Source organism: Wasmannia auropunctata, unplaced genomic scaffold (assembly GCF_000956235.1).
Source record: "Wasmannia auropunctata unplaced genomic scaffold, wasmannia.A_1.0 LD335965.1, whole genome shotgun sequence".
Classification (NCBI taxonomy): domain Eukaryota; kingdom Metazoa; phylum Arthropoda; class Insecta; order Hymenoptera; family Formicidae; genus Wasmannia; species Wasmannia auropunctata.
The window spans coordinates 418,597-428,898 of record NW_012026925.1 but is presented as its reverse complement, the minus strand read 5'-3'; the positions used below and the strand labels follow the sequence as shown (position 1 = coordinate 428,898).

The following is a 10,302-nucleotide window of genomic DNA, read 5'->3' as shown; positions in this document are numbered from 1 at the left end:
CCTTGGCGTTCGACGACCTTGCCGTTCGACGCGCTTGTATTCCGCAGCAAACACCAAGGCAACACCAAGGCCAAACACTTGAAACGTTTAACGTACATACTATTAAACAGAAGATTCCACTTTGCGTATTTTAATAATCTCGATTGAAAATGAACTATTATCTACGTCTTTTGCGCTTCGTTTCGCGAACTCGTTAGCATCGAGATTAATGCCGATTGAAGGAGCGTTTTGAAATGGAAATGTTATTGCTTTTGAATTTCAACTAACGTGACAACTTGTTTCAATCCGCTTGATAGCTATATATAAATGTATATTTTATTATAATTACAAATTTTAATTGCGATGCGATGAATTATTTGTTTCTTTTAATGATAACTTGAATAACTGATGTATGTATATTATTTATTTGGTTCGTTTAAAAAGAATTGATAAACGTACTATTTGAATAATAAGGCTTATCTTTACTTTAATCAAAGAACGGCTTTTAAATTATTTTTATTGTAACTATTTATAGATTTCATTTAATAGAAACATAAAATCGTGTAATTTTGTTAAATAAAAAATTATAGTTTTAGTAAATCAATGAAATAAAGTCAAATTGCTGCAAGAAGATTATCGTGATTTAAACTTATTCTTTTTAAGTTATTAAAATTATACTTCGCTGTTTTCGGAATGCACAAAACTATGTGGAAAGAACGATTTTGCTGAATACAAATCTAAAAATAATTTTGTTGGATCACATCAAAATAATTCTGTGGAAAACTTTTACAATAATTAACAAAATGAAGGCTAGGGGAGTTAAGCGCAGTGAGAGGTGTGCAAATTAATGGTATTATATGCGATAATAAGATAATTTATTGAGATGAAGTAAATAATACATTTTGTTTCAGTTTAACTTTTAACCATCAGCGGCATGATTACAGTTAATTGTAATTATGTCGTTAATGATGGCTAAAAATTAACCGAAACGTATGAAATGTTATAATATTTACTTCATCTCATTAAATTATTTTATTTATCGCATATATAATACCATTAATTTGCGCACCTTTCATCGTATCTAATTTTCATAGTCTTTTTTTGTTAATTATTGTGATTTTAATCGTTGGACGTTCTAATAATCTTGTTTATTTATTTTATTTTCTCAATAAAAACGAGGATAAGTTTTAACCTTCAAATAAATATTAACTTTAATACTGTTAATATGTCTGTATATCGTATAGGCAATCATTTATTATTTATTTATCTGCTCCTCTTATAAATGGATTGAATATATTAATTACGAAAGTTTGTAATGCATTCAGGGATATGTAAAGTAAATATCATGTAAACAGCCCGGCTGATTTTGTAAATAATATTTATTAGATAATGTGTGCTTACGAGTATTAGGTAACATAATGTACTCTAGGGTCCTTCATAGAAGGCGTACAAATCATTGTTCCAGCAATGTCTTCTAGATTAACGTAGATAAAATCGTCGCCGTTGCGATCGTCCTCGTCCGCTCTTCGCGAAACTCGCCTCGTTGCGCGAAGTAACAATTTCTCTCTCTCTCTTTTTTTTTAATAATCGACACGTAAAATCGAATCTCTCTTTCTCGTCGAGGTCGCGGATTGTATCACTTGTCGCATTTATCGGCCGAAGTTTGCAAGATTACCTAATTCATTTCAATAACTTGGCCTATATACGCCGTAAAATGGCGCGTAATCCATGATATTTGCAAACTTCAGTTTTGGGGGAAACGTCTCTTTAAATATACTTCTTTAAACGCTTACCTTTTTGTTTTTACTCGTTAACAACCTTCTTTACTTCTTATACACGTATACGCTAAAAATTCAACAATCATCTATATCAATAATAAGAAATCGAGTAGAAATGTTGCTGAGTCAGTTGGGGCTACAATTGGCTTATACAGTACGGTATCGTAAAATTGAGTTTCATAGCAAGGATCAAGCGCGTCTAATTAATATAAAGCCGCTTAATCGCGAGGGGCGAGTTACGCTATACACTTCGATACAAGCCGGTGTTTAAGCGCGAGTTTAAGGGAAAGTCGTTTTTGCAAACTGCCGTCGCGATAAGAGTCCCGCCGGCCTTAATTACACGCGGACACGACCTCATTAGCGGATACGATTCGATTTTATTGCCGCAGTTCACGACGCGCCTCCACGACGATCGACTCGACGCTCCTCTCCCCGGGGCCAATTCTAACATCAAACCAACAAAAAATTCCTAAAATTAGTTTATACACGATCTAAGTTTACCGCGCGTTCTCACTCACTAACTAAAAACCCTCTGTCAATGTGAATGTATCATTTGTAAATATTTTCCTAAGTTCGTCGAAGCCGACGAGCGTGCGCTCGAAAAACGCGGCCCGACAACTTTCTTTAAAAAATTCTCGATTAATTAATTCCTATTCTCTTTGCATTCTCTCTTTCTCTCTTGCAACGGGTTTCTTCATATATACCTTTCTTTTACATACATTCATATTTTTCCCTCGTTCTCCTCTTTTGTTACGTACAGGATATTCCAGAACTATCGCCCATTTTATTCTCTAAGAATTCTTTGATCAATTTGGATTTTGGTATTTTTAAATAACGAGGTGCGAATAATCTTTGAATTACAAGCAGCTAAAAATGGAAGGCATTTCTTGTTAATATTGACTAACGAAATATGCTTTTCAATCTATTTTATTATTTTAACAATTTAAGAGTAACTTAATCGAAATATCTAATATTTTTAATTTTGAAGTATTTAATACTATAAAGGAATTATGAGAAGATGGGTCGAAAATTAATCAAATAATTCGTAAATGAAGGAAATGGCGGTAGCATTTTGGGATATCCTGGGATGAATATAGTATATATTTATCTGTTCTCATATATAATAGCAAGTGAGTTAATCTCATGCACGTTTTACGTCCGCAAGTACATCGATGCCTAATTTTCATAGATATTAATGTAATTACGCACATATCGGTATATATTTATAATTACGTTCATAGGATGCCATGTACAATGTGTTTATGTTTCTCGTTTTTTTTTTCATTTTCTTTATTCCCTCTTTCTGTTTCTCTCTCTCTCTCTCTCTCTGATTGTGTAAATGTGTGTATATTATCATATATATATATGTATATATATATATATGTTTCTTAGGTAGTAGGTATCAATAGTGTTTCTTGTCTTTTTTCATATAGCGTTAAGAATTAATTTATTAAAACTTTCTCTATATCGTCTCTTCTCATTTTCATAGCGTCTGTAATATCTGGCCATGCATTAATCATCGTAATGTATTTTCATCGCACGGGTTTCGCAAATCTCTCTCACTCTTGCTTTCTCACTTTCATTCTCTTGCATACATACATATACATACATATATTTTCTCTCTCTCTCTCTCTCTTTTTCTTTCTCTCATCCCGCCACGTAGTTAAATTTTTCTAAAAACTTTTACACGCTGTACATAGTCATCGAACAGCTCGAGGCATCCTGCTGATTGTACTTGTATTTGTTGATAATGAGATTTCTCTTTAAACGCCTCTCCCATTCCCGCTTCTCATTCCCGAATTCTCGATAAACGGCGATGCCCTTCAGAACACGGTGTTTCTAAAGTGCTCCAATTCGCGATCGTGTCACTTCTTTTTCTAGGATTCATCTCGAGCGTTCGACAAAGCGATAAATCGAAAATGCGAGCGGGCGAAAGTTTCACGTCGTATCTCCGGCTGGAAGTTTGTCGCCGGAAATTTACAGCTACCCCCCCCCCCCTCCCCCGGTTCCCTCCCTTTTAGACCAACTTGACGCAATACGACTATCCGACGTCGAGTCGACTCGTTTACGTCGATAACGATCGGCGTTACACTTCGCCTCGAGATTCTTGACGTCGAGAGTCAATAAAAGATGCATCTCTCTCGCGAATTGAAATTATTATTTCACTCGAATAAAGCGTCAGGGTCAGGACGATCCTGGCCAGCGAAAGAAGTCCGCGGTACACGAATATCTGCAAAAAAAAAAGCGACGTGTTTGACGAGCCGGCGTCGCTGGCAACTGATTTTTCTTGCGGCTGCATTATTGACGCGCCGCGGAGCGCGGCCTTCCCCGCGGGTGCACGTTTAACTTTTCAAAAACCAGCAAACTTCGCCTCGAGATAACGCGCGGGAATCGCGGCTACCTCGCGGCTGGAGGCTGCCACCGGTCGACGTGTTTGTTTTCGCTCGCATTGCTCGATGTATCGACGTTCGACCGCAAAACTTGTTTCGCGGCAAGTGGTCGGGAGTGCATTATTCTCGCCCCAGACGAAGTGAAAAATCGTCGGGCTGGCGGTCAGAAATGTGTGCCGCGTTTATGGTCTCTCGAGTACAGTTGCGAAACTGACTCCAGCTTCCTCCTTCCGCCTCCTGTATACGGTGCGTTTCGAAACTACCAGTACGTATTTCGATGACGGCCTTTTGTTACTTCACTTCACACGCGCGGACTTGATATTTCTTTAGGGAGGAATCTTCACGGAAGACCCATCGTGCTGCCGCGCGATCCCTTTAAGCTTCCGCTAAAAAGTTTGCGGCGCCGATCCATGCTTTATCAAAGTAATTAAAACCGACCTGAATGTCAAACAATACGATTTTATTCTCCGCCTGTCACCTTGAAGCCTCGCTCTTTAATATTACATTTTCACTTGTAATTCAACCACGTCTGTTATTGAAATATGTTCCGGTGGTTTTGGGACACCATGTACATACATATAGCGTACGCGTACTTCGGTCACGGTTGGATAGATTCTATCTACACGCACGTCCCTTGTTCTGCCAAAACTCGCTCGTTGTTGTGCGCTTAGACATGTCAATTTTTTTTTAATTAATTGTATATAATGTAGTAAGTATAATATATATATTATTAATCTGAGTTTCTAGGCAGTTGTGTGTTGTTTATGGTATATACGTTAAGGTTTATATAACTAAGATCTCTTTTCCCTTTCTCGCCGTTGTCTTCCTCTCTCGTCTCTCTTTCTCTTCTCTCCTCCGTTACGACATCTTAGAAAGAAATGAATTCTATTTCGCGTGCGTGGTTGATCGTCGTCTACTCGTTAGATTACAAAATGAACACGTTGATCTATCGGGAGAATAATGGTCGAGCTGTTCGAGAAAAGAACGACTACATTCATAACGTTTACGCATATATTATATCTTCTTTTTATTGGATTTTTCTCATGTATATATCGTAAGTAATGGCAAGTGATGGTGAACGTAAGACGAAACGTTACTTCGAGGTCAACTAAACTCGAGAATTATAGATTGTCCAAACGATACGAGGCACGGGGGTGCGTATCGATAAATTTCATTTCGTCTACATAAATAATTGACACGTTGTGTTGCGGATACGATTTTCGCGTCCACCTTCTCGAAACGCTCGAAATTATTCCGGAATTTTTTTTTACAATATCTTCTCTCTCTCTCTCTCTCTCTCTTTCTTGTTTCGCTCACATGTCGGCTCACTCATACACATTCAAAATAATTATCTATAATGGTTTTTCCCTCGACTCTTGAGTCGAGGCTCGCAATATTTGGCGTCTGCTCGCGCGCGCGGAGGAAAGATCCAATAAATTATTTATAAAGAATAACCGTGACACGCGGCCGCGCGATTTTTTTCATCTAAACGTAGTTTAAGTTTACGATGGTTTTACATTACGGAAACGCTACGGAAAGAACGGTATGTGTTTGTGTACGTGTGTGTGTGTCTTCCTGACGTCCTAATCGGTGGTATTGAGCAAAGTGCCGTAATTACGTACTCGTTAGACTTACTCGGTACGAATTAGAAATTATACGTATCCTCCTATTGGTCGTTTATGCTACTTATCAGTAGACTATCTGGCGGTTACTTGCGTTATTGCTGCTAAAATTTATGTAAAAGGGAGCTGCGCCTCACTCTCTAAATACGGTTATCAATTAATCGTAAACTTCTCTTTTTTTTTTTTTTTGGTATTTTGACAATTTTCACTGTATCTCGCTAGATCTCTTGGGGATAAATGCATGCTGACAGCTTTATTTCGAGGGAAAACAAGGAATTCGCCTTTCTTCATTGAAATCGGGACTCGAATGTTGCCGCGGGGAACGTACAGCCAACGATATACCTTTAATTAACGACTAAGTTTATTAAACTCATGCTCTTGTTTTTTTTTCTCGAGTTGCAAAAGCATGTCCCTCGTCGAGAGAGAGTCTAAGCTCTCCGACAGAGTTTTGTGCGGACGAAAAATCCCGTGGCTCGTGGAACAGCGCCGCGAGTCGTTCGAAGGCATCGATTGTTTCTCACAAATAGTGTGTATAACGTGCGTGTTGCTCTCTCGCGTTTTAACGGAGTGTTTAGTATCGAAAAAACTTCTTCGTACAGGATGTACAAGTCCACGCTACAGACTACGTCTTATGCTTCTTATCCGTCCTCGCTCTACGGAGATCTATATCCTTCCATAAACTGCTTATCACTTAATGCGTTATTATAACAAAGTCGTAATCGGAAAATCTCGGCGCACATCGACGAAATGACGCACGCTTCTCTTTTCCTACGCGACGTCCTCGCGAGTGCGTTCGATTAAAGCGGTATGACGGTCGATTGAGCTGTAGATAATGTCTGTGTTTACCTTACTATAAAAATTTTCCTTGAATAACTATAAAAGCGTTTACAAGACTATGTGTGATTTGTAACAAGGTACGAAATTAAAAATTATATCTGTATTACCAAAAGCTTTCGGCGAGCCTTCCCTCGTCTCTTCTCCTGAGAGAGAGGCTCCTGGATACATTTCTGAAATATCTCTTACGAAGTAGGTACTGCTATATCTTTTCTCTGTCGAGGAGCGTATTCCTGTTCGTGTAGCTAAACCGACTATTATATCGTTTTAATGAATTGTTTGAGCGTAACGTACCCACGTCTTCGACTCGCAATAATCGTACAATGCGACTGCTCTCTTCGACGATACATCCTCTCCCTTCTGCGACGCGCCCCGATTTTATTTTAGTTTTTTTTTTTAAGATGGAAGCACGAAATGTTTCACGAGGCCCGCGGAAAATATCACAGCCCTGAGAGAAGTCACAAAACTTATCCGCGACGCATCCAGGAGGTTTTTCTTGGTCGATACGGCTATCTTGAAAGTGGCGTAAGTCCAAGTTCGACGCACCCTAAATTCTGGACTACGAATTCCAGTGTGCAATCTGCCTCTACGGGTTTTCTACTTTTGTGAAAAAACTGTTGCACGCCATTTTCAAAAATGGAACGGCTTGCGTATTGGAGCGAGAGATAGCCTCCGAAGAGGTATAGGTCGCGTTACGTGCGCTGCAAATGGATTTGTTTAAATCAACGTCTTGTTTATCAAAGCACTTGTGGCTGTATAGGACGATTCAGGACGACAGTTCGTGCAATCGGGGCAGCAAGTAGCAGCGGTGAAACTCGAGCTAAATTGTGCGAAATAACGTAAATATAGATTGGCTCCGTCTGAAGCCTCTGTCCTATGCGGATATATAGAGATGTATCGCGGTTGCAAGTCGTTATGAGAAATTTCCGTTGAATTTACCAATCGAATCGTCAACTCAACATTGTTACGTCTTTGTTTACGTTTCCGAGGAACTTGTAAGAGTGCCATATAGACGTGTGAGTCGAGGTGTTCGTAAAGTCCAGCATGAGTGTGGCAGTGAATTAATATCGGCAACGCGAGTCGTACATCGCACTCGTAAGCATAATGAAGTAGCGTATGTCGAAGTATAGATTTCGAGAGTAGCCGATGATATTCTTTGGCGATGCGATTTCAGTTAGAAGCTTTATCGATAGCGCGTATCCGGACAAGAGCGTTAAGCTTGTATCTTATATACAGAAAGTAGCAAGTCAATGTTTGAAAATGGAATCGATGCGCGATTAACAGGAAATTTCGCTTCGTTGCGTTGCTAATGTGAATTGCAAGTGACTCACCACAAAGCGAGTGCGCGGTTTACTCTGTTTCTTGTTTTTCTTCTATCATTGACGCGTGGGGAGCTACCTTCGAAGCTTTAATCGTTAGAAATTTAGTATCTCTCTCTCTCTCTCTCTCTCTCTCTCTCTCCTTGGAGACTTCGTTATATTCGCACATCATAAGCGCACTTGTCTGATTCGATATTCATGTATAGGGCGTTTCAAAATTACACTGACAAACACCGGTGGCGAATTCATTGACCATTTGGATTTGGAGTCATTCCATCTTAAAAACTATCGAAATATCAATATAATTTCTCAATCATAAGCGATTGGATATGAGTGATCTTTCGTACGTTACCCTTGAAAAGTACAAAATAACAAGTAACGAAATCTTAGTCTACATTTAATCTTAAGTGAACTTTGAAAACAGCTTTTTAACGCTTATTCATGTATTTAATGTTCAATGCAAATTAAGAAGGGGTACGAAATTTTTTGTATCCAGCTTACGTTTCTCTCTATGGATCGACTAAGTGCAAAATGCTCAAAAAGAATTCAAAAACGGAGATTTCTCCATTTGATGGAGAATTTAGAAAAGCTTTTACGATTACCAAGTCAAAATGTAAAAAAAAGAAAGAGTGCAAGTTTTGGAGGAAAGATTTTTCTCGAGATATGATTGTATTTAAAAGAGGTATATATGTATGCAAGCTTAAATAAAGATAAATTGATGGAAATGTATAGGCAGTACGAATTCCTATTAATTTTTACGATTCTCGTATAACCGTGGGTGATTGAATTCAAATATTTCTTAGGACGCGCAGGATATTTTTAATATATAGTACAGTATCGTTAATTCATCTAAAAATTATAAAAAGTATGGCTTATCTCTTTGGTTGGTGTATGACAGTGGATGTCATTTACGATCGTTCTCTGATCGAAGTACAAAGAACGATAGAAATGCAACGCCTGAGACGATAATTGTGTACTCCATTCGAACTATTTGTATTTCGGCTTTTTCTTGACGCAAGAAATCTTACGCGATTAATCACGTACAGTTATCCCATACAATCTGCCCATATTCTTGTACATTTAACGCTAAATATGGCTGCCTGGTTCTAGATTTTATTTAATTTTAATAGATTCGTGCTTGCATGTGCTGGAAACGTGATATGAGAATCAGCCGACTATAGTTGGTATTAAATGCACGCTGAGAATATGACTTTCTATTTCTTTCGATAAAATTTTTTCGAGAATCCTCCCCGATCACCTTTGCGATTAGCAAGATAATTTAAATTCATTCTGATGAGTTAAAAATTGCAGTTTGTAATTTGCGAAATTATGAGATCGTGATTCGTACTTTCAAATTTTCGTATTTTCTGCGATTTTTAAATTATTATTTAATTCAAGGTAAAATATATAATACGGCGTATATAAAGCATGTTCGCTTCAACGTAACGCTAGTTTACGTGATGCAAATTGCGAAATAATGAATAAGTGTCCGGATTATTAAGTTTGAAGTCTGGACGGAAATGCCTGACAAATGATCGCAAGATTATTGCCGAATAATTCGCAAGTGGAAGAAACATCGAGTTAAAAATAAGTCGTTAATCCTTCTTTTAACATTACGAGGTTACGTAATTCGTGTCCGATGTCACAAAAATAAGTGGGTGTTTATAAGAGGCGGATAATTATTTCTCAAATGTGTGCGATCGCAATTTTACTGTCGCTAACGGCGTTTGAGAGATCCTCTTCCGAACGGTGTCGCGGGGGTGCGCGAACGGAGCTCCCGCCGCGTCCCAAAGGTGTCTCGGAAGGATCCTCGACGCCATTAATTTCGAAGGACCGGGTCGCGTTCCCGCGCTGAATCTTCGTCTCACTCGTTAAGGCGCGACGGAGTCCCTGAAGTGGAAGTCGGCAGTTCTCTTTTCGGTGTAAGATTGGTCGGTCGTTTTCCATTTGACGGATACCCGGTAGCCCTTCCTCACGGATACGGAATCCTTTGGCGATTCGGTGCATGCACGCGGACGCTCCTTTTACAGGCTCCAGTAATACCGCGGCAACCGCAGGGTCTTCGGCGATCGCGCAAAGTCGAGCAGTCCCGGCACGATTGTCCCCAAAGAGGATCAGGACGCGCCGTAGACGCAGGCCGAGTTGTCCGGCGGACTGATCTTCTCCACCGGTAACACCGCCGCTCTGTGCCACTCATCACGAACCTGTTATCAGGAAAAAGACAGTCATTGCGAACTGCAGCGAGATAATGAGAAATGGAGAGCGAAATCGATCTATATGCTCGACAGTCTATTTTGGAATATTTTTCCAGGAAAAAAAATTATCAGGACCGATCGTTTTGGGAAGAAAATTACGTATAGCACTTGCTGTAAATTTTTCT

The 10,302-nt window shown here is 39.1% G+C and overlaps 1 protein-coding gene across 1 annotated transcript in view; it reads right to left on the bottom strand.

Moving 5' to 3' along the window:
• Positions 1-3,237: 3,237 nt before the first annotated feature.
• LOC105455002 (dipeptidase 1-like) overlaps positions 3,238-10,302 on the bottom strand; it is a gene marked incomplete at its 5' end in the record, with an annotated part of 109,528 nt that continues 102,463 nt past the window's right edge. The window contains one exon of the mRNA XM_011698019.1: positions 3,238-10,126. Coding sequence (XP_011696321.1) covers positions 10,037-10,126 — 90 coding nt within the window. The remainder of the gene's footprint in view (positions 10,127-10,302) is intronic.